The sequence below is a fragment of the Carassius gibelio genome, chromosome B7, assembly GCF_023724105.1.
Source record: "Carassius gibelio isolate Cgi1373 ecotype wild population from Czech Republic chromosome B7, carGib1.2-hapl.c, whole genome shotgun sequence".
Classification (NCBI taxonomy): domain Eukaryota; kingdom Metazoa; phylum Chordata; class Actinopteri; order Cypriniformes; family Cyprinidae; genus Carassius; species Carassius gibelio.
In genome coordinates, this window is record NC_068402.1 from 5,816,023 (window position 1) to 5,839,963 (window position 23,941).

General features: G+C 37.8%; 3 protein-coding genes across 4 annotated transcripts; 2 read left to right on the plus strand and 1 right to left on the minus strand.

Annotated features, from left to right (window-relative positions):
- Positions 1 to 1,221: 1,221 nt before the first annotated feature.
- LOC127962616 (prospero homeobox protein 1) lies at positions 1,222 to 5,693 on the plus strand. Its single transcript, XM_052562240.1, has 5 exons — positions 1,222 to 1,485; positions 2,273 to 3,815; positions 4,022 to 4,129; positions 4,504 to 4,704; positions 4,792 to 5,693. Exons 2-5 carry the CDS (start codon positions 2,307 to 2,309, stop codon positions 4,978 to 4,980), a joined length of 2,007 nt encoding a protein of 668 aa, XP_052418200.1. The 5' UTR covers positions 1,222 to 1,485; positions 2,273 to 2,306; the 3' UTR covers positions 4,981 to 5,693.
- A 209-nt stretch (positions 5,694 to 5,902) lies between these two features.
- On the plus strand, positions 5,903 to 10,898 carry LOC127962308 (transmembrane protein 179B-like). Of its 2 annotated transcripts, XM_052561844.1 has the most exons (4): positions 5,903 to 6,004; positions 7,441 to 8,573; positions 8,678 to 8,756; positions 9,574 to 10,898. In XM_052561844.1, exons 2-4 carry the CDS (start codon positions 8,449 to 8,451, stop codon positions 9,793 to 9,795), a joined length of 426 nt encoding a protein of 141 aa, XP_052417804.1. In that variant the 5' UTR covers positions 5,903 to 6,004; positions 7,441 to 8,448; the 3' UTR covers positions 9,796 to 10,898. The 2 variants fall into 2 exon arrangements, with proteins under 2 accessions (XP_052417804.1, XP_052417805.1); XM_052561845.1 differs by lacking the exon at positions 5,903 to 6,004 and having other exon boundaries at positions 8,678 to 8,724; positions 9,574 to 9,717.
- A 3,436-nt stretch (positions 10,899 to 14,334) lies between these two features.
- LOC127962666 (transmembrane protein 151B-like) lies at positions 14,335 to 22,396 on the minus strand. The gene is made up of 2 exons (XM_052562308.1): positions 21,781 to 22,396; positions 14,335 to 18,498 (listed from the first exon to the last, which is right to left on the minus strand). The coding sequence occupies exons 1-2, from the start codon at positions 21,838 to 21,840 to the stop codon at positions 16,732 to 16,734; spliced, it is 1,827 nt and encodes a 608-aa protein (XP_052418268.1). The 5' UTR covers positions 21,841 to 22,396; the 3' UTR covers positions 14,335 to 16,731.
- Between the last annotated feature and the right edge of the window lie 1,545 nt (positions 22,397 to 23,941).

The window sequence follows — 23,941 nt, forward strand, 5'->3', positions numbered from 1 at the left end:
CTTATGTGGTATTAATCATAATTGCCATGAAAAAGAAAATTAGTAAAATAAAAACTTAAAAATGTGTGCACAGTTGCTACTAGAGTTCTATTGTTATTTAGAACCTCTCCTAAAGCATTCCAGTGGAAACGGAGAAAGAATCCTTAGAGAAGCAAATATGTTCCAATATGGGATAAAGGAATTTTTAGAACCATTTTTGCATTTTGCATGTTCTTTATTAGTAATTTATTGTAACAATGTCTTACAGAATGAGCTGTAAGGGGTTTAAAAATGTGAAAGATTTTATTAAGATTTCTTGTGATGTACACTATACAGTTCAAAAGTGTGGCTTGGTAAGATATATTCATGTTTTTGAAAGAAGATGCTCAACAAGGTTGCATTTGTTTGATCAAAATTACAGTGAAACATTAATATTGTGTACTATTATCAAAATAACGGTTTCTTATTTTTATATTTTTGAAGTAACTTATTCTTGTGACACAAAGCTGAATTTTTAGTTTCATTACTCTCTTCAGTGTCACATGATCCTTCAGAAATCATTCTAACATGCTGATTTTCTGCTCTAGAAACACTTATTATTATTATTATCAATGTTGAAAACTGTTGTTTTGCTTAATTTTTTTTAGAGATAGAGATTTTTCAGGATTCTTTGGCTAATAGAAAATCCATATAAATCTTTACATTCACTTTTGATCAGAGTAATGCGTCCATGCAGAATACAACTCATTTCTTAAAAAAAAAAAACTTTGTGTAATACAGGGGCATTTTTTTTTCTATATGTGGACAATGTTCTGTGGTGAGCTTTATGTATAGGCCTACAAAAATAAATAAATAAATAAATAAATAAAAAAAGATTGAAAAAAATCAAAGAAAAATGTTCTGTTCTCTTCTTAGAATCAATTTCAGTCATTATTCTAATTGGATTTATGACTTGAAAGCTTCTTAAATTGCTTGAATGAGATCCTATATTACTAACCAGTCATTCATTAAAAATATTAACAAAGAATTTTGTTAGAAAAAAAGGTCACTATAGTATACTTACCATATGTAGCCTACAACAGATTATTTTAGTAAATCAGGTCGTTTTTGATTGGTGCAGGCTCATGACCAAGTAGTTGCCCCACGTGGAGAGTGTGTGAGAGAGTCAGAGAGAGAGGAACAGTAAAGCGCGTGTGTGTGTGTGTGTGTGTGTGTGTGTGTGTGTGTGTGTGTGTGTGTGTGTGTGTGTGCGTGCGTGTGCGGCTGTGCGCGCGCACAAGGGGGCAACGGCATCCCTCCCTCACGCCTGGACGCCTATCACCACGCGATAGAGTGCGCGAGGATGAGAGATGGACAGCGCGAGACAGGAGTCACAGCAATAACAGGAAACTCGGTGGCGCTTTTAACGCTGATGCTGCCGGTCACCAGCGGAGACCTCGACGAAGACCGAAATATAACACGACAAGACAGCGACCGACCGCGGGATGCTTTCTGACTAACTGTTTTGTAAGTTTTTAGATCTTTTTCTGTTCCTTTTGGGATATGTGGGTATTTGTTTGTCATTGTCAAACGCGCCTCATCTGTTTATCTGTTAATGAATCTGCGACACGAGCGCGCGGAGTTTACAGATGTCCGCCCTGCACCGGAGCGATGTATCCGCCTTCATAACGAGAAGAAAACTTTGATGTGAACTCTGTGTGTCAGTACTTAATGCAAATCAATTTTCTATAATATATCCGTGAGGGTGTTGTCCTTCCATCTGCTACATTTATTTTTTTTCACGGCAGTTAAACGGCTTTATATTCCAGCAGTAATCCGATGACATCTGTGGCATTTACGCCAATGAGGAAAATGCATAAACATCCGTTTAGGAGAGTAATTTCTGTTAATCTGATTTTAGGATAGAATATTATTTTAAGAGTTTTTATTCCATATCTGTCTATCTATCTATCTACTAGTACTACAAGGTATGAATTAAGTTAAAATGCAATGCAAATGCACTATAGTAATCTCATTAAAATACTCACCATCCATGTATTTGTGTTGTGCGGATGGAGTATGTGTGTAGGAGAGAGAGAGAGAGATAGAAAGAAGGAGGAGAGCAATAGAGTCAACAGTCTGAACAAACACAGGGTACAGCTGTCAGCAGATAGATAACGCTCACATGCAGAGAGGAAAAAAAAAAGAGCCGATGATGCTGATAACAATGAGAGGATTATGAATTTTTTTTAAACACATCCAAATAGCTGCACATTTTTGTCTACGGTTATGCATTTATTGTTCTCTTTTGAAGATCCTGAAACCAGATCAGAACGGAAAAGGGGACTATGGATTCCCCTTCGGATCGATTTCATCAGCAGCTTTCCCAGATGTGTCCCTTCGAACTGTATCGCAGCTTGCCAGATTCCAACCCCTCAAGCCACCGAATTTCCCCGGGCAGCCTGTCTTCCCACCCGCTCTTCTCCCCCCTCATGCACCCCAACAGCGCATCCCAAAGGTGGGGTAGTTTCCTACAGCGCCAGGGCTTGTTCCCTGGGCTCCTGGTAGATGATGATGTTAGTGAAGAGGATGTGTTTGGGAAGAGAGAGTTTGCTGTGGGGTCTGTGGCATCATCGCAGCGCTGTCCCGGAGAACAGGGACAGGGTTCGGCTCCCGATCCTGGCGACTGGGGGCAGGATTTTGCTAGAGTTAAGAGACTCAGGATGGACTCGGCAGCTAGAAGCGAAGAAGAAACGAGGAGAGAAGGGAAGAGGGGGAGGAAGAGCACCGCTTCGGTTAGAATGGATGAGAGGAAGGCAGCAGAACAAGGGAACAGGAGGGAAAGCAGGGAAGGTAGGAAGCGACAGCGGCAAGAACTGAAGCTCCAGCTGGAGGAAACCAGAGGGAAACTTCTGGAACTCCAACGCAAGGTTTGGAAAGTGTACGGAGGGCAGGCGGATGACGGGAAAGGAGGACAGGAAGAACAAGAAAACGGCCCGATCAATCTCGAGGAGGTCGCGGAGATGTTTTCCGACATCGATGATCCGCTCATTGGCAGTGGATTTTCTCCTCTGCGTTGTTCGTCTAAGAAACCCAATGAAACCAATGGGAATTCCGGGATGTTTCCAGAGACCTCCATGGACCTGGATTTGGAGTTAAATGGTGATCAGGTGTGGCTGGGATGCAGCCTGGTCAGAGGTGAGTGGGAGAGCGCAGAAGGAGGGCAGAAGTTTGCACAAGCTCTAAAACAAGAGCTGGCAAATGTTGTGGCTCAAGTTATCGACAGAGTTGTCCGCCTCTATGCCGAAACCGACCCCTCGGCAGTCACATCCACCGCCATTCCTCAAGAAACCAGCATGGCGTTGGATCTAAACCCAAAGCGGACGCCGAGAACTAGTGTGGCGGAGCAGGTGGAAGCGTTGCCACTTGTCACAAAGAGTCCTCAAGACAAGAAGACCCCTTTTGCACAGAGTGTACACAAGGACCTCCTCCTCCCTCATGCCAATCCCAGCCTAGCTTCACAACCCCAGCCTCCTCTCCCGGCTCTTTTACCCCCTAGGAGCAAAGAGCACTTCCTGCCCTCCTATCCCCCAGACAACCCCGTTCCCCTTCCCCTTCTTCACTACACCATGCAGAATCTCTTTACCCGCTCCCTCACCAGTTTGCCTCTTCATAAGGACTGCCTGTCTGAGTCTTTCATGGACTTCCGTTCACACAACTGTGTGTTTCCACACCTCCCATTGCTGGGCCAGCTAGACCCCTCTCCGTCGGATAGAGCGAGGGAAGGAGGGATGAGAGGAGGTGGAGCAGGAGTGATGGATGGAGGAGATGCAGCGCTCTATCTTGCTGCTGGGTCAATATCCTTTTATAAAAGATGTGAAAATAGATGTATAAATGTATGTATGTATATATATATATATATATATATATATATATATATATATATATATATATATATATATATATATATATAAACACACTAATGTGCCTTAACATTTGAATGGTAGTATACATGTATTTATTATTTTTTTGTTTGTATCAAACATTCCTTAACCATCTGCACTCTCAGGAAGGTCTCTCTCCATGCCACCTGAAGAAAGCCAAACTCCTGTTCTTTTACACACGCTACCCCAGCTCCAGCACACTCAAGACATATTTCCCTGATGTCAAAGTGAGCGTCGTTCATATCCTGAACACAAAAAAAGTATAGCTGTGTGTGCCTAACCTGCACAAATTATATGGGCTAATGACTTATTGAATGAGTCCACGCTGACCTATATACAGCAGTGTGGCATGGTTTCCTTTTGAAATGCTTTGGCTCAATTAAAACAGTCAGAAAATATTCCTACATTTATAATAAATGAATATCTATGCAATTTTTTTTATATTAGATTAATTACATTAAAGCTGTATTGGTGTCTTTTACGTTAAACATCACACAGCGTCATTAAAACATTACACTGAAATGTGTTGACACAATCATTATATGCCATTTTTTGAAATCCTGCCACAATTAACTTGGCATTTGCGTTTTTCTCTACACAGTTCAATCGCTGTGTCACTTCCCAGCTGATTAAGTGGTTCAGTAACTTCCGGGAGTTCTTCTACATCCAGATGGAGCGCTTTGCCCGTCAGGCAGCCAGAGAGGGGCTTGCATCTGCCAGGGAAAGAGCACTGCGCCTGGGCAGAGACACTGAGCTCTACCGCATTCTCAACATGCACTATAATAAGAGCAATGATTACCAGGTCAGTGCATGCACGTGCACATGTAAAGGCTCGAGTGGTGTGTGTAGCCTTTTAATTATCTGCATAAACATCATGTGCATTTTCTAGGTCCCAGAGAGGTTTGTGGAGGTATCTGAGGTGGCCCTTAGGGAGTTTTTCACTGCCATACAGAGTGGCCGAGATGCTGATCCGTGCTGGAAGAAGGCCATCTACAAGATGATCTGTAAATTAGACAGTCCAGTGCCTGACAGCTTCCGTCTGCCCGGCTGCCCCACGGACTCTTACCGGATGGGTTAAACAGAGTTGATCACACACATGCACAGCCTCATAAAAACACTGTGCATGGATTGATATCATGAGTGTGCACAGAACTGTTAACTATTTGAATCAACGGCAAAGGACGAAGAAAATACTAAATTGTGCTGTAAGGATTGAGAACATTGAATAAGCGATTTATTATCATCATCATCATGATGCTCTAAAGTATTACTTGTTTAAACATTATCAGACTGATAATTGTACTTTAGTCCAGCATTATTCCACTGAAAAGCGTTCTAAATAAATGGAAAACGTTCTCATTTTATTTGCTGTTACATTAATGCTTTGTATGTTATCTGAAAATGAAGGCCTGGTTGGCTTATGATTTTTTTTTATATTACTTGTTACTTGATAGATAATGTTGCAGAGTTTCTGTGAACCTGTGGTGTCGTGTAATAAAATAAGTCAAACACTCCTTGCTGTCAGTCAATGCTACAATTTAGTGCTAAATAGGTATTGTAAAATTCATATGCAGCCTTGCATGACATATTATTGGCGGAGTACACTGAACAACATGAAAATGTCAAATGCTTTACTGTGGGAGAGCAAAGAGACCCTGGTTCTCAAATGATGAAACTGACAGTAACTTACACTGAAGCTATGTCCAAACACCTGACCGCAGAGGAATGACCATCTACTGCAGTCAATACTAGATTTGTACTGTTTTACATTAAAGATTGGTTGATTAATTATTGGAAGTGTAAGTTTGTTTTTTTTTTGCTGTGTGGAGAGATCTTGACAGAAACTAAAAAAAGATAATTTACAAGTGATAAGGTGTTGATATCTAGTTAGATGTAGGTTAAAAAAAATAGTATTTACCAAAATAAGGTGGTATGGTCATTATCATAAACGTGAACTATTTTGATGCTATATTTAAGAAAAATGCAACCTTGAATGCACGTTGACTCGCCGAGTGTGTGTGTGTGTGTGTGTGGAGCTGCTGAAATACGCCAGCTGTTTTATCTGCGGGATCATCACAGCCGCCTCTGTTACTATCTCACAGGTATCTGCTGTTTGTTAGTTCACATGGGAAACTATGACAGACTTCATCTTCGTGTTACACGGCGATTTGCGCTCGGAAACGCGCGAGATGCGTTTCAAACTTTAATAATGCTGGATAAAAACTTGTGTTTTCTCTAGCAGTATTGACATGTGACATCGTTTCCTGTCTCTCTGGAGGTATTTTGTGTTTGCACTCTCACGAGTTGGCCTAAAAATCGTCGGAGTCATGTGACTGAAAAAAAAAAGTAAAACTAGGAGTGTAAAAAATAAAATAAAAAAAGAGTGTATTTATCCATGCAGCAGTTTTAAAAGTAAAACCCGGAAGTGAAGAAACTGAAAGCTTGACAGGAGAAGCAACTAAACTAAAGCTTCCACTTTTGTCCTTCTCTTCACTTTTTTTCTGTCATGTGACCAGCTGAGAATCTACTCCCAAGAATAATTAATTGTCTTATTAAAGTCAGGTGAGCAGAAAAAGAGTGTAAAATTAGAGTGTTTCTCAGTCAGGTTTTATCCTGCTAGCTCAAGGAAAAGAATATAGAAGTGGGGAAAAATAATAGTACAGAGATCGTCCACCAAGAATGATGGTCTCTATGCAGTACTGGCAGTTTAATACAGTTTTTTTTTTCAACTGCTTACACACAAAATCTTTATTTGTCAACAGTTTCTGAAACCTGACACACAAACACCATTAGCACACATTTTTTTATTTTATTTCCTAAAACACTTTTTGCAAAACACAATAAAATTCTCTATCCAACATACATAAATTTATCAGGAATTAATATTGTGGCAAAGGTGTTTGTAAATGTTTGCTTTTGAGATGTGTTTGTAATATTTTGAATGCAGTGCTTCATTTAGCAAGAGATGCAATTCTTGGAGGCGTGTTTAAAGTTTTGGAAAATAATGTAAGCAGTTGAAAAAACTAAAAAAAAGTATACTTTGATGTACTTTTTTAAAAGCATTAGAAACACAAATCCCATGTTTTTAAAGATAAACTATTATATAACATAACATAACATTATACGTTAAAAGTATCTAGTTTGAAATGCACAAATATCTGTATTGCACCTCTTCATTTTGACTCTGAGATATTGAACATTCAATTAACCAGCTGTATCCAAAAATTAAAACAGTATCATAATTTGACAATTTATTTAGCTGATATTTGGTGCTTTATTTTTAAGTAACATAATTTTGACATTTCCTAGCATAGTGTGAAGTAATCTCATTATCCTTTGCAGTTTTTCTTATGATTTTATTTTTTTAAATAAATTGTGCACTGAAAAAAAAAACAAAGAAAATGAATAAAAAAAATTAAACTGATCTTTTTTTTCCCCTTTAGCTCTTTGTTGAACCTTATTCATGAGAATTGTTTACTTTGGTTATAAGATGCATTTTTATAACAGAGGTTTTTCTTTCTTTTTTTCACTCAAACAGGGCAGTTTTGATGGGAAATGCATGTTGTACGGATCAGTGTGTGATCCATCGCTGTGCTTTCATCCAGTTCTCCTTTCCTTTGTTACTTTGTGTCAGCCATCTCTGTGTGTGTGTGGCGGTCTTCTGCTTTTCACTCGCTCTCTACTGGATCTACATGGCCTGTGTTGACTGAGAGGTGAAAAGGTAAGTCCAGGAATACAGTAAATCATGTGCTAGTGGGTTTGGTTTAGGAATGAGAACAGAGGTTATCTGAAGGTACCTCTGTTTCTGTTTCCTGTTATGCCATGCTCTAGTATGAATGGATTGCAGGAGGTACTCTAAACGGACGTGATGCAAACTCATAAAAATAAGTTGTTAGTATTAAGATATGTGATATCACGGTCAGTCAGAAATGTATACTTCCATTTAAATAACGATGCAATAAATTGATCAAAAGTGATTGAAATAAAAAAATTAAAAAGCACAATTGTTGTCCGATTTGGTATTAATGTATTTTTTTTAAACACCAAATCAGCAATTGATTTCTGAAGAAAATCAAAATAGAAAATATATTAAAATAGAAAAAACTTTTTAAAAATTGTAATAACATTTCACTTTAACATAACATAATAACATATTACTTTTTTACCATAGTTTAATCAAATAAATGCAGCCTTGGTGAGCAAAAATATTAACTACAAAAATGAGTGACAGTTAAATAGTAGTGTGTATATATATGTCTTCATAACAAGCTGTTATTGCATTATGATCTAAACAAAATTATAAGAATCCCCTCAATGCACCATTATTAAATGGAAAAACTAGGAAAAAACTTTTTTTAGGGTGTGAAACCTTGTTCATATGAACAGATGACGTCTTTTTCATTACAACTCATGAAAAATAAATGCAGTTTAAGCTCAGTTTAAATACATTAAGATAAAAAAATTATAATTGTAACTATATTTTATTTTCTAAAATGTAATGCAAACAATGTGCAATGTTGTCTGATATATCCGAGAGAAATTATGGATGACTGTTACTCTTGGCTTGTCTGGAGTCTTCCTCTTCTTCCTCTTGGTGACGGGATGCATCCTGAAAATCGTCCGAGACAGACTGTGTGACTCAGTGATTCAAACAGTGAAAAATATAACCAGGTGAGTGTGAGCGAGACCTCGGTAATAGCTTTTGATCATTGCAGGCAAACAGTATTGTCCATGATAACAACCATAAATGACTTGTAGGTTTTGTGCATTTGCAGGTGTGAAGAAGCACAAAATAAGCCTTGGACGAGTCCTATAAATGAGAGTCAGTTCTACTCCAGACTACACACTGTAGAGGTACTGTAGCCAAACACACTGAGATAATACAATAGCATTTCATATATATTTTGAATTAGTTCTTATTTTTTTGTATTTTCCATTTTTGTTTTAAATTCTGTTAAAAAGTTTTAGTAATTTGGTGTTTTTATTATAGCTATATTTTTTGTGAAATATGTCATATTTTACTTATCTTAAATCGTTTTTAAATGTAATTTTATTTCAGTTTAGTTATTTAAGTACATCATGTTAATCTAAATTAAAATGAGAAATGCTGTTTTGGCAACTAGCTAGAACTAGCTGTTTATATAAATATTATAGCATTTTATTTTATTTTATGTACTACTGGTCAAAAAGCAAAAAAAATAATAATAATAATAATTCCTAATATTGTAACAGTGTTACAAATTAATTTTCTATTGTAATGATGTTTTTGCAGCCATTACTTTAGTGTTACACGATCCTTCAGGAATCATTCTAATATAATTTATAAGAGGTACAAAAAATGTAAAAACCTAAAAAGTGAAATTTGATACATGCCAATCGAAAAAAAGAAATAATAATAAGATCATCATGAATATAATATAAGCATGAAATTATTATATTTTATTATTTATTTTAATTATTTTATTATGCAATGTCAGTAATTACAATGGCCTACATGTTTTTTATTGTAAAATCTGAGTGAAATTTCATGCATGGCAATTTTGAAAAATATATATTTTTTCTGTTATTTTTATGCAATGCCTTTAATTACAACGTCCTAAAATTATTTATTTTAGCTGTATTATTTATTACATCTTTAATAAAGGTTTTTTTCTTTCTTTCTCTCTCTCAGACAGCAGTATGGGTGAATTTCTTCTTTTGGCTGATCATAGCAGTTCTGGTTCTGCTCCAGCGTAACAAAGGGTCAGAGATCCGGTCAGAAGGAGAGGACCCATCAGTGACCCCTTCTGAAACAGAGCCCTTCTTAAACCGCCAGGACATTCTTAGTGGATGTCTAAAGCAGTCTTTGTGCCTCTTGAACACACTCACTCACACGTACATACGCTCGCACTGACAATCACACTGCTGGCTAGCGGTTGGCTAGCCGAGCCGAGAGGATTTTGGCAGCTCCAGTATATGGGTTTTTACCAAGGGTTAGTAGCCATGGTTACTGATCTGAAGCTGGCAGCACAGTCCTGGCAGGTGATAGTGTGCGGTTGCCAGATTGGTGGTGTGACCTGAACTGATTGAGACACGGCTTTATGCAAAGAGCATAATCAAATCTGACAACATTGTCATTGTTTTCATATGCAGCAAAACAGTATAAAAAATAAACTTGAGGAGTTCATACTCAAACCTTCAAAAAAAGGACATTTCATGAGTACATATGTCAATTCAAAGACTTTTGTAGAATAGCAACCATTAAATTGAACCTAACTGACCTGGAGTCAAAGCAAGTAAACTACTGTACTGTAACTTTTAACTTAAGCCTGCTCTTTGTTAATGTGCAACATTTCGCCCTCTGCTGTCTGTTTATATGAATTACTCCATAAATCCAATTAGACGGTGCTCCTGTGCCTATTTTGTGAGCCAGGACTCTCCCATAAGTGATTTTTCCGCCTAATTTCACATTTCTCCTACTCGTAGTCCTTAGTGTCCTTAACATGAGCAAAACTGCTTGAGAGCGTCTTTCCAAGAGTGTTTGGCTATTAATCTTGTGCCCAGTAGAGATGTCATTTTTTAATGGCTTTTTCCTGCACACAGCCACGGGAGGTAGGAGTGTGTGTGTGTGTGTGTGTGTGTGTGTGTGTTTGGAATGACAGGGACATAAATCCATAATTTAGCTTCTGATGGTATCTGCTTTCCACAGGCAAAGTGCCAAATCTGAGGTGCTGCCCACAGCGCTAAAGTCCTCAGAAACACAGTGTCCTTCCGCCCATCCCGAAAACACAGTGTCCACATCCAGTGTCCACTAAATGCTTCATCATCATCTGATAATTTCCCCTCCTTTTTGTCCTGCAACATTTTGTACATTTTCATTTAACTTACTACTATTGTTTTATAACTACTGGTTATGGATTATTCACTGACTTTTTTATGAATACTAAATCTTTTGTATAACCTGCTATGTCAGAGTTTATGGATGTGTGAACATTTCAAATAAATTTTATTTGTCAACCAAGTGCTTATGGTCTCACAATGTCTATACATTAAAAGTGCATGATGACGTCTTTGATATTTTTTATTTAATGATTTAATTTAATGGCACCCCTTTCCATACAATTTGATGCAAGATGATGTAGTTTGTTTCTACATATAAACAGATTTGGAGAAATTTAGCACTGCATCACTTGCTCACCAATGGTTCATTTGCAGTGAATGGGTGCCGTCAAATTAAGAATCAAAAAAGCAGTTTTTTGTAAAAAAAAATAAAATAAAAAAAAAAAGTAACCCACACATCTCCAGTGCATCAATTAATATCTTGGAAAGCAAGAAGCTGCATGTGTGTATGAAACATCTTAAATTGCCAGAGAGTGGAAATTAATCAGGTGAACTCTTGCTTTACAATAACAATAATTACTGTATTTGCATTACTGTAAGGGGTGGGTACAGGGTTGGGGTAGATGTAGACATTAATAAAACACAATCTAATAGGCAGAAAAATTATTGTTGGTTTCTGGCTGTAGCTCTATCCATTCTAATCACAACCATAAACAACACATACTGTATTTACATTGCTGTAAAGAAAGGTTTAGGGTTGGGGTAGGTGTAGACACTAATAAACCATAATTTGACCGGTAGCATTTTTTTGTCTAGTTATATTACCTACTACTGTTTTAATGGTAGGTAGCAAAATCGAAACAGCACCGGCGGTAGCCACTGACTTCTATAGTCTCTTTTGTGTGTGTGTGTGTGTTTAACAGATGAAACTCATTCAGGTTTGGAACAACAGGAGGGTGATCCAATGACAATTTTTGGGTGCACTACCCCTTTAAGAAAACAGACCCTTGGTGGCTTAACTAAATATTTTTAAACACAGGCCTGTATCCACTAATCTACTCCTAAATGTTGACAAAAAACATAGAAGACTCTTTGTGTGTGTGTGTGTGTTTTCTACACCTTCTTCAACGGGCAGAAACTCACGAGCTGCTTCCCAAAGTATAGATGATTTACATAGTGCTTACCAAGGCCTCATTAAATGCGTCAATCATCAGTTATGACGCCTCATCCTCGGTTTGATCCGCCGGGCTTCGAGCGGTATCAAGCGGTTTACAGAGGCTTACCGAGCCCCTCTCACATCAGTCACAATGCAAACATTAACTCCTGTTAAAACACGAGACCGTATAAAAACAACAAAAGGGTAAAGTCGTTACAACCTCAGTGACTTCATTCAAAAAAGGTATTGTGAGTGTTTTGTATGCAGTTCTTGTATTTGACAACTCGGCATGCAAAACAAACTTAAGTCTACAGTTGAACACAGATAGCTAAAAAACGCAAATTACTTTCCACATTAATCAGATAAGATACCAAACCTACAAGACTTTCCTTTCTTGCTCATGCAGTTTTTCTGCTTGCTATCTGTGAGCGATTCAGCGTGTCTGTGTGTGTTAAATCCGTGATTTTCTCTAACGAGTGGCTTAAATCTACTAAATCTATTAAATACGACAGGATTGAGAGAGAGACAGCTGAGAGGCATTCTCATAAGATTTAGTTTACAATTTGTGTAGGCTATATTTTGCATGTAAATAAAAGTAGACTATAAGGATTAAACTAACAAAATTGTGTGTCTGCATAAAATCTCAGCAAAAAAAGTAGTATAGTTGAAAAATTGTTTTATATATGTTCATTTAAAATAGTTTGTATTAATAAATTTTTTCGAAATTTACACCTTTTTTAACGATTACAATTTAAGTTTTTTTAATGAGATTGTAAACAAGTAAAACTACACATTCTGAACAATTATACAGTTTTAAACTGTAATAGTAGGCTAGTTAGTATGCTACACTCTAAGAAAAGTGTGTAAACAGGGCACAATCTACAATGTTAATATGAAAGAGATAATTTCCTGGAAAATTACTAGTCCCTTTTCCAATTTTTCTAGATATTTGTCCTGCAGTGTACCAACTGATCAAGTGTAAGCTACTAACAAAATATATAATAAATGAACAATTATTACTAAATTATTTTAAAATTATTATTATTAAACAATTGCAAATAGCAAATAAATGGTAAATGTTCCTTTTATCGTTTCAGTCACTTATTAAAAGTTGCAATATTAATAAAACAAAAAAAATCTAAATGTGTTGCTAGGTGGTTTTGGAAGGAAAGTTTGCTAGGGTAGTCTGATTTAGCAACAAAATCAGTCTGTAATACCAGCACTGGCCAGAAGGCGGCGTAACACAACACAACCTGTGTGTTTAATTCGGATTGGTGGATTCGTTTATACAACTGGTAAAGGTGTTTATGTTCAGTTTGTTTGGGTCCCTGCCCATGTAGGTATTGATGGAAATGAAGAGGTGGATATTCTAGCTAAACAGGCCTTGAAATTGGATGAGGTTAACATCAATGTCCCTCTATGCAAAGCTGAAGGGAAATCTATTATTCAGGAAAAAGTGATTGGGATGTGGCAAGAGCAGTGGGATAATAATGACACTGGCAGACATCTTTACTGTGTGCAAAGAAATGTGGGAGGGGGAAGATCTAGGGATGGAAGTAGGAGAGAAGAGGCAGTGATGACACGTTTAAGAATTGGCCATTCAGGTCTCAATAGATCTTTACTCCGTATAGGGAAACATCAGACAGGAGGTTGTGATTATTGCGGTCAGCCAGAAACAGTTGAACATGTCCTAATAGAGTGTAATAATTATATGGAAGAGCGTAGTTGTTTAACATCAGTCCTATATAAAGAAGGGAAAGCGCTTACTTTAGTTAATTTATTAGGAGATGTATCTAAAACTGTTAAAAATCAAGTTATGAGGTTTCTCAAAAATACGGGGTTGTTCTACCGTATTTAATATGTACATATTTATATAATAAGTATGCGCATAGGTGAATAATTCCCTCTGACTATTCTCGACGACCACACTCCTGTCTGGTAGATGGCGGTAAATGCATCTTAAGTTGGTTTGCCAACCGCCAGTTAAACTCTAAAAGAAGAAGAAGAAGAAGTTTATACAACTGCTGTTGTTCCAGGTAGGCTATGCTGCTAACATCCATAAACTTTAACAAGCTCTTTATGAATACTAAACCTAATGGGGACTTCAAAACATTCAACTTAATCGGTGACATAAGGAAGCAGCTCTACAAACATGGGCTGTTTAGAAATAAAAACAATTACAAATGTGAGATTAAACCTGTAGACATGTCTGGATAGCATATTAGCATTATAAATTGTGGGAAGCACTGCAATGGGAAGGTCGTATGCATTTGATTTTACCTTCCCGTTGCAGTGTGTTGAATGAATTACTAAAGCATGTTTTTTCATTGTTTGATCAGACAGTCAAAATAATTTTTTTACACAACAAATTATTAAATTAGCAGTTCAGTTTCCAAAATGATAGACACCAAGTTGATGCAATGTCAAGATGCAACTGAAACAATGTCAAGGCACAAATAAGATTTAAAATTAAGCAGTTTATTATGTTCCATCAGTATTACGTTTATCATGATCCTTATTTTTATTTTTTTCAGTCTGCCCACAGGCTCCAACAAACACACTTGCTTTCATAACTCCGAGCCAATCCACTGTATAAAATAATTCAGGCAAACCTGTTTGAGGCATAACAGCAATATTTTGTTTGCTAACAACCTAGTCATTTTGGGGAGGGACAAATGTAAAGCTCCTGCAAACATCTCAGTGAATTTAGCTACATCTGAAATGTCATTGTCACAAAAAGTAAAGTATTGCTTTTTGATGCTACCATTGAATATTAAAGGTTTCTTATGTAAGTCTCAAAAGGGTAGTTGGAAACACACACACGCCAAACATACAGACAGTTGATTTCAAGACTGCCTGAACCTTCTGCAAATTATAATAATAATACAAAATAAAAACTCTCGCCATCCATCTCTAGAAGACAGTTGTGCATCAAATAGAAAAATTCCAATTTCTAGAAATTCAAGTATTCCGGGAATCCAGGTTTCCACCTTCTGGGTATCAACAAGAGGCGAATGGATGAAACACACTGCACTGTCAAACACAGATGACATACTTTACATTCTCATTGTGATTTAAATAGACACCACAACACTGTTAGATCAACATTCACGTTGTGACAGAACATTTGGATAGTATTGCAAGAACATTTTCTTTTTCTTAATCAAAGGTGTTTTAAATTATTTGCAGTACTATTGCAACATCTATGTGACCTGCTAAAGGATACATGAGAGAGCATGTCTGCATGCTGTAGACTTATGGTAGGACTAAGCATGTGCATTTCTGCTTCCAAAGTGTATTTGCAGATTATATTTGAAGCTTGACAGCATAACACAAGTAGGAAGATTTGCATTTTTACACATTTTCCAGGTATTAAACATTCACATGTGTATGCTGCAGTGAACTCACTACTAAGACGTCTCACGAGGATCCACAGTTACCAGGAGATGGATGTATCTTGGCACACTAAGCAGTCTCATCTACGACTGGCCTATTTATTCACATGACACTTCAGCCAATAAAAGACGAGCACAGAGGCTACGATGGAGGGCAACATGCTGTACCATTATTTATGTCTGTGAGGTGCTCTTCTGTGTCAAGCTCTTCACGAGGCAAATTGGTGATATGATGTACAAATAAACAATTATTGACAAACAATAAATACAAAATACATACAGTGAACAAAAAAGGATTACAGCAGCCCACAAAAGCAAGATTTTTCATCTGAGAAAACATCTCCACAAACTTAGTTTTCTGATAAGCAAACCAAAAATGTGTTACTGGGACTTGCAAGCCTGCAGAAAGAAAATACTCTCAGCGAAGCTGCAAGAAAATAGCTTAATAGGATTATATTCCTTTCAGTAATAATGGAATCCATTAGTTCTATCAAAGATCCATTTCATAAGAACAGTATATGCAGTGAAGGAAATGTTTGAAAAAGAACAAATAGTTACAATGAAATGTTTCAAGAAGATGAATCCCAACATTTTTGTGCAAGTTAATGAGGTTCCTCTTTTCTTTTTTCTTTAAATAAAACAAAACTTATTTTTGACTTGTGGGACACAGCTTTATGTTGGCTATGTGTATAGATTAATAACATTCCTCTTGATGAACTGAACTGTTCTGTTCTCTTCGTGATCTTTGGAAGACTTTCCAATAGTCTTGTCCTTTGCTCCATGACCAGAGGAGGTGCAGTTTATTGAAGGTTCTTCTTTTGTTGTGCATCCCTTTACATTTTTACAAACACTCTCTTGCGGTTTCTTTATTGCATAGATAAGTTTATATTAACATCAGTCATTGTTTGGTCGATTTTTGCCTCAGTATTAAACTGAACCAACTGATCATTCCCTAAGTGCTGCCTTAAAAAATTAACTGACCAAACCCACTTAGCAACTGTTGCCTTTCATTGTTTTCTCAGACATGCACTTTTAATGAAAGTCTCTGATGGAGCTGAGAGGTTGGATACTTTAAATGCAATTTTACTTATATTATGGTAAAACACTGTTGACTGTTCCACAAAGTACATAGAGTTGATACAAGTTTAACCAAATATATATTGATTCATCTTTTAAAAATTATTTGTCTTTTCAGTTTTCCGTGGTCAGGATTCTCATCAGTTTTTTTTTTCTACTCATTAATTATATGCATGCATTACAATGTAAAAACTCATTGTGAATGTATATCCCTAGTTGATTCCTATGGTATATTCTGTAAAGTTTGTCTGAGTTAGCAACAGTGACCAAGGGGAATGGAGCTCAATTCACAAATCGCTTCCTTCACATTCTATTTGGCCATGACTTTTCTAATCGTCTATATTATCCCTGCAACCTCAAAACGGTTTTTGATGGGAGCTCTTCAGGAAATGTCCTCACCTGAATGGCAACTCTCCTCTCCATGCACAATCAACACAGGGAAGAAAAAGGCATCCTGATATGTAGGAGGTCTGTCTCCTTCCCTTGCTTCCTCCTCTTCTGCATCCTCCTGTTGCTCTCTTTCCTCCCCGTCTCTCTCATCTTCTTCTTCTTCTTCTCTTTCTACCACATTTGGCACCTCGTCATCCTCATCCCCCTCTTCCCCCAGCACTCTTCTGCTCTCTTCATCTTGTCTAGCTCCCAAACCCAAGAAACCACCTCCCCCACTTGTCTCTTCTCCTCTTGTCGCTAATCCTGCACCGACACTTCGGGAGTGGAAGAGGGACGACGGCCGAGGAGCCTGGAGACGCCCCAATGAGAAGCCACTTCTGCTCAGAACCAGCCGTCCCGGGCCTCCAGGACCACTTCCTGATCCACTAGCTCTCATCCCAGCCATGGTTCCACTCAGCAGGGCTGCAGTTGGGCCTCTCAACCGGGATGGCAAGGAAGCACTGCTTGTGGTGCGCCGACAACGAGGACAGTTCTGGAGCAAGTATGCTGAAGCGAAGGCCACTGGAAGAGTCGGGCCACCCGTTGTTGAGTTAGTTCCCTGCCCGGCTGGAGGAGCGTAAGTACTTTGGTTACCCCCTGAACCAGGATCCATCAACAGGGCCTCAGAGTAGCTAGGCACCATTTGTTGGTTGCAGCGAATGTGCCACTCCAGCTCAGTCATGTCCACTGTATTGACACGTGAAATGGCACGATAGCTTGATCCGGTACCAGGTCCAGGCCCACTTCCATTCTCGTTGCCCCCACTATTCTCAGTTACGTCACCCCTATCATCAGCATCGCCAAACAGTTTCTCTACATGGTAATGCACATACGCAGTGCGATACTCTGCAATGACTCGAAGCGGCCAGGACAAGAGTAGAGCCGAGGCCAGCCAGAAAACTTTACACCTGGCGTACCAGGGCTGTCTGGTCGGGTCCGGAAAAGCAAGGATGTGCTCACGGAAGTCCACATTCTTCAAATGCATTCCCTCACGTGCCTCCATGTAATCATCAAGCCCTTCATTTTCACCGAAAAACCGTGCGCGCTGGAAGAGGTAGGCAGCCTCTGCTCGGGCACTGGCAAAACTAAAGCATTTGGTGAATCGCAGCCGTACCGCTGGGTAATCCATCAGGCCTCTAAGTTCCTTCGAAACGTCTTTGGCGCCATACCTCGCATAGTCAAACTCTGAGCTCGCGGCATGCGTGTTTACACGCTCATGATACACTTGCGTAGTGGTATAGGCATCCCCGTTGCGGTAGCGTGTTACCTGTCTTGTTCGTCGCACGTAGTGGTAACTGATGGCCTTCCACCAGATGCATGGCGTTGCTTGCTGCAGCCTTTGCACACGCTCATAAACCTCCGCAACCTCTGCTTGAGCCAACATGGCCGTCTTGGAATAGCAGTGCCAGCATTCCACCAGGTAGACCACGTACAGCATTGCCAGGAAAGCGAGAGGAATATAAATGTAGCCGCTGGAACAGGGACTATCCAGATCCACTTCTAGGGGGATGTAGACATCGGAGATTGCTGAGGTCGTAGAGGGGTCTCTGGGCTCCACAACCGCAGCCTCAGGCTCTGTTGGAGCTAGCACTGGAACTTTGTACAGCTTGCACCAGGCCAGTGTGCCAAAACAGCCAAACATGAGCAGAGTGAGGAGAAGACACTTCCAGTGAGACTCGCGGCACAGAGAGGCAGCCAAGGACTGCTTCACCGGATGCTGCTGCAGAGACGTGAAGGCAGACAGAATATGTCAGAGTGAGCATATGGACAATAGTTTATAATAATTAAGACATACTTTGGATTTTAGTGCTGGGAAAAAATAGATATCAAATTATATTTGCAAATTACCTGTATGGTTAAATTAAAAAACACTCTTGGGCTGGCCTGAAATAATTTTCATGCACATTAGGTTCCAAAATTTAGATTTAATTACCTTACACCCTCCATGAGAAACCAGACAAGCACTTTTAAGTGCAATTGTCAGAAAAGGTATGTTAACACTTGTTGAGAAGCTATTTGCTCTTTGACAAACTGACTGCTATTATTTTTTAGCCTAACGGATAACATTATGCAAATTCTAATTATGTATCAACTGTATTCTGAATTTTTAAGCATTTTCAGTCTATAAACAACAGTGTTGTCTGCAATTCATTCTTTCATGTACTGTGACAGAATCCTTCACAGTCTGATTTCACAGGACCGTTATTTCAAACATTTAGCAAAATCATCTTATAAATACTACAAAACTTGTATTGTAATCTAACGTACTATTGTAAATATTTAATACTTAGAAAAAAAATGAAAGAATGAGGAATGCTGAATGCTTTTCTCAACATGTCACCTGGGATGCACGTGAAGTTTTCTGAAACAAATAAACAAAAACAAAAAAATACAGTAAATTTTGTCCATGTTAAGACATAGAAAAAAAAATACAACTGCACATTCTACATTTGAAATGCGCAGTTGCAATCACTCAAACACTCTTTGTAACAATCTCTCTTCCATAGCTTCTTTTTTTCACTCTTTTTCTAATTAACCAAACCACAATTTCAGAAGTTAAAATCGAAGTGGAAGTAGAGAGAGGATTATGGCCTTCCAATGACTACTGTAGCTACTTGAATCTTAAAAATCGGTATTTGTGGTTTGGTTAGCTGAAAATGACTGGAAGAAAGTGGGCTATGCAAGAGAAAGGAACATAATACGGAGAAAGACGTTGGTTAAAGAAGGAATATGATACATCTTTACAGTCAAAGAGCTAAGTATGTTGGCAGGAGGAGCAATATGTCAAAGCCAGATACTCTCTCAGCATTCTTCATTTAACTTCAGTCTTTCATCTTCCTTCAGCAGCCTGTCCCACATTAATGTCATACTAAAATGTACAGAAATAGCACACTATCTGTTGTAGCCTATTACTGCTGCCAACCAAATTAATTTAAAACTGCATTTCTGATATGACTCACGGCTTTCTTCCCTTCAACCTGTCTCCATTTCTATTGATCTTCATGTAACAAGAGACAGGAGTTTAAGTCAGCACCAATGAATAGAGGAGAGAGAGAGAGAGAGAGAGAGAGAGAGAGAGAGAAACGCTGTAGTTTGTTAATATGGAGGGCCTGGAGGTCAGTGCTGACTCTGGTCTTGAGCATTGTCACAGATTTGTTGACCTAACCAAAGTCATTATCTGCCTTGAAATAACACAGACCTTCATTGATCAGATACTGTACCAATGAGAGGACATCTATCAGACAGAAGAACATGATAAATGTATACAGGAAAGTGCTAAGTACATTGGGAGATAAAATGAGAAAGAGATGTTGCCAATAAGGCTGGTAGTAAAACAACAGCCCAAAATGGAAAAGCTCTGTCAAGACCTATGGTTAAAGACATGCATATTACCAAAGTACCACAGTACTTTTTTGTGCAATTAAATTATGTGCAAATACAAGGGTACCACCTATTAAAAAAAAAAAAAATAATAATAATAAATAGCCAGACTGAGGACAGAAAAATCTGGGGAAACAACAAACTGCAGTGCAGAGATAAAACATATGCTTAACAATAATATACTGCAGAATGTTTGCTGTGGAGAAACCCGCTATATTATTAAACTCATCTCAATATTTCCCACTAAAACAATTTTAAGATTAAAATACTGATAAGAGTATAGCTTGATTATGTCATGTGGCAAGCTGTTTACACGGCTTGTAATATTTACTTCTTAAAATCAGTAAGTACTTCTGTTACTATACCTAAACCAGGGGTGTCCATCCTGGTCCTGCATGGAGATCTACCTACCTGCAGTGTTCAGTTCCAACCCTGATAAAACGCACCTGTCTGTAATTATCAAGTGCTCCTTCAGATCCTAATTAGTTGGTTCAGGTATGCTCGATCAGGGTTGGAGCTGAACTTTACAGGAAAGTGGATATCCAGGAACAGGATTAGGCACCCCCGAGGTAAACTATATAGATAAAGCTATATAAACAATCCAATAATGACCTGTAACTTTTTCATTCAGCTATCTTAAAAGTACTAGAAGAACTACAATGAACCCACATGAACAAAAAATACTATAGTAATTTATAGTAAATACTATACTGTTTTTGAACCCTACTGTAGTAAAGTACTTGGCTTAATTTGCTGTGGTAATATAACAACTATAGTAATTTAAACAAATCATTTTACCCAATACTGTACTACGTTTATATTTTATATTATTCTAAAATACAGTTTACTGTAGTAATAACTAAAAGTATACTAGAGTATTATAGTTTATCAGTTAACTATAGTTAATACTTCATTAAAAAGTGTTGTAAATATAATATATACAGTATAATAAACCTTACTATCCGCTTGTTATGTCTGACATCACGTGTCACCGCTTCTGTGGATAAACACTCTATCAGATACCACGAGAAAACAACAAAAGGTGCTAATATACACTCACACTGTGATATAATACTACCAAAAAAGTTATAATCCTAACCTTTAACTCCATACTAAAGCCAGACAATGAAAATATAAATAAATAAATATAAAAATTATTTGTGTTTGATATGCTGTGAGCATGGAGACTGTAGTGTACACTGTGAATTTAAAAAAATGTTTAGCTTAAATGATTAATATTAATAAACAGTGCTCATAAACGGCTGCGGAGGTAGTATTCTCAAGTCAAGCGATTTGAGGCTTGGACCTGGAAACAGCGATTCTTACATCATCACTTAACAACCGAATAGTACATGTTCAAAAGCACACCCTTCACTAGCTAGCAATAGTAGTATCTAATAGTTACTACTGAAACTCAAAGATACAATTATTCTCTGATGGATTGTTTAGCAAGTCATTAAAAGTCGTCAGTAACAAATGTTAAAATGGCTTGCCATATACGTCGTGACCGCCTTCCCGGCTCAACATTAATACTTACTGTACTACACCAGCTAACCTGTATATGTAAACACAAATACATAATTTATTTCGGATCTGGAGAATTTACACGCCCTCGTCTCACCTCTTCCCTCCCAGCTCTGTTGGGAATGGGCTCCTCTCCATCAGCCGTCGCCTCCTGCATCTTTCCTCCGTCCCTCGAGCCCCACGGAGGCACCCCGGGCTTCAGGATTGGCGGGCGGCCCTCGGGTAAGTCACCCCATCCGCCGCTGGTCCCGATACGTTTGCTCGAGAGCAGCAGCCTGGGCGAAATCGCATGAATAACGCCACATTACCCACCCGCACTCTCCGTCTCCTCCTTGCCCTTCACACATCAAGTGCATGCATATCTTCTCAAATAGTCTCTCGGTTCTGACCATCTCCCCATCAGCTTCATCACCTTCACTGTGGTGAGGATGATGAGGTTGTTGTTATGGGTGTAGGTCCGGAAACATGGATGATGGGAAAAGAATGCATCGAGGATTTTATAACGCACGCGCCTGTCTGAATGCTGGATGTAGGCAGCAAAACGTCAAAACACATTTCCACGAAAGCAAGCAGCGTCGATTCAAAGCGCCCTACTTGTTTTTGTCGATATGCGTGTTTCTCCTTGAGGGAGATTCAGAGGACGTCAGCGGAGTCCCCCTCCTATCTCCTGTAAGGCACAGCAGCCGTTACCTCAACACTGCTTTCTTAACACTGATGTCACCCACCTGGCTTCCCCATGCAGCTTGTCCCAATCCATTGCACCAATGCCCCCTCGCAATTATTTCCTTCATTTTATTGCACATTTTGCCTTTTTAGAAATCTTATGCTTTAATGATTAACGCTAAGGCACAGCAAGTTTACAGTTTTTGTTTTGAAGCATATAATTGAACTGCAATACTGCAGAGGCAAGATAGAATAACTGTAATTTATATCTTTATTGCTATAGACATCATTTGAGAGTCAACAAATGCACAGAATGAAAATGAAAATGCAATGATTAAACTGAAGTGCAACAACACATTTGTACATGTGTACAGTAGAGCTGATATATAGTGTGGCTCAATGCAGGTCCAGTATTCCTGCAATAACAAATATATATATATATATATTACAAAATATTACAAATATAGATTACATTTATATTACAAAAATAAAAAATATCTAAATTATTAATTGAAGTCATTAAGGCTAAACAAGGAATGCATTTAGTTTATATAAAAAAAATATATTGTGTGATTTTGGTATGAAATAAAAATCTATACTTTTGACCCATATATGTTTTTTTTTTGGCTAAAAATATACCCCAGGGACTTAAGACTTATTTTGTGGTCCAGGGTCACATTAAATTAACTTTAAAATCTAATTTATTCCTGTGATGAAAAGCTGATTTTTTTGCATCATTACTCTTAGGAATCATTTTAATATGCTGTTTTGATTCTCAATATTTCTTGATGCTATCACTGTTGAATAAAGTTTAATATTTTTTTGGAAATCACAATACATTCTTTTAAAGATTCACTGATGAATAGAAAGTTCAAAGAAGCAACAATGATTTAAAATAAAATGTAGGTCTTTACAGTCCCTTGATTAATTTATTGCATCCTTTAAAAATATAAAAATATAGATTTCTTTATATTTTCTTAATATTTTTATTTTTATTTTTATATAGCTATTCTTACCACATGAGCAAACAAAGCCATTATATGTAATTTAAACACATACTCAAATACATACATACATGGAGATATCTAGACAGAGTATAAACAAATCCGCACAAACAAAACAAACCTTTTGAGTTTACAATTATTTGATGGATGAAAGAAGTTTATCTTTTTCAGTTTCATTGGAGCACTGATTGTACACTTGTAATAAACTAGAGAAATAATAAATGACCAAAAAAAAAACAAAAAAAACAAATGATTGGGTGACCAAAGAGGTAAAATTACATGAACTTGACATGTTGTCATCCATTTATGTTACCCAGCAATTTTTATGAAATACAGTAATTTTAATTTAGGGATAGTAGAATATAAATGAGTGATTTAATGAGTGTGTGTCTGTGATAGTGGAATTTAATTTAGTTTTAATGAGTGAATGTTTCTGCAAAAGTGGAGAGTGAGTCACACCTGCTGACTGTGCTGTAGTGTTCAAGAACAGCGGATGCTTTATCACCAGAGACTCCACTGATCTGCATAAACTGTCTTGCAAATACTTCCCCACTGTTTGTATGAGTCAGAGATCTTGATTAGAAATAATAG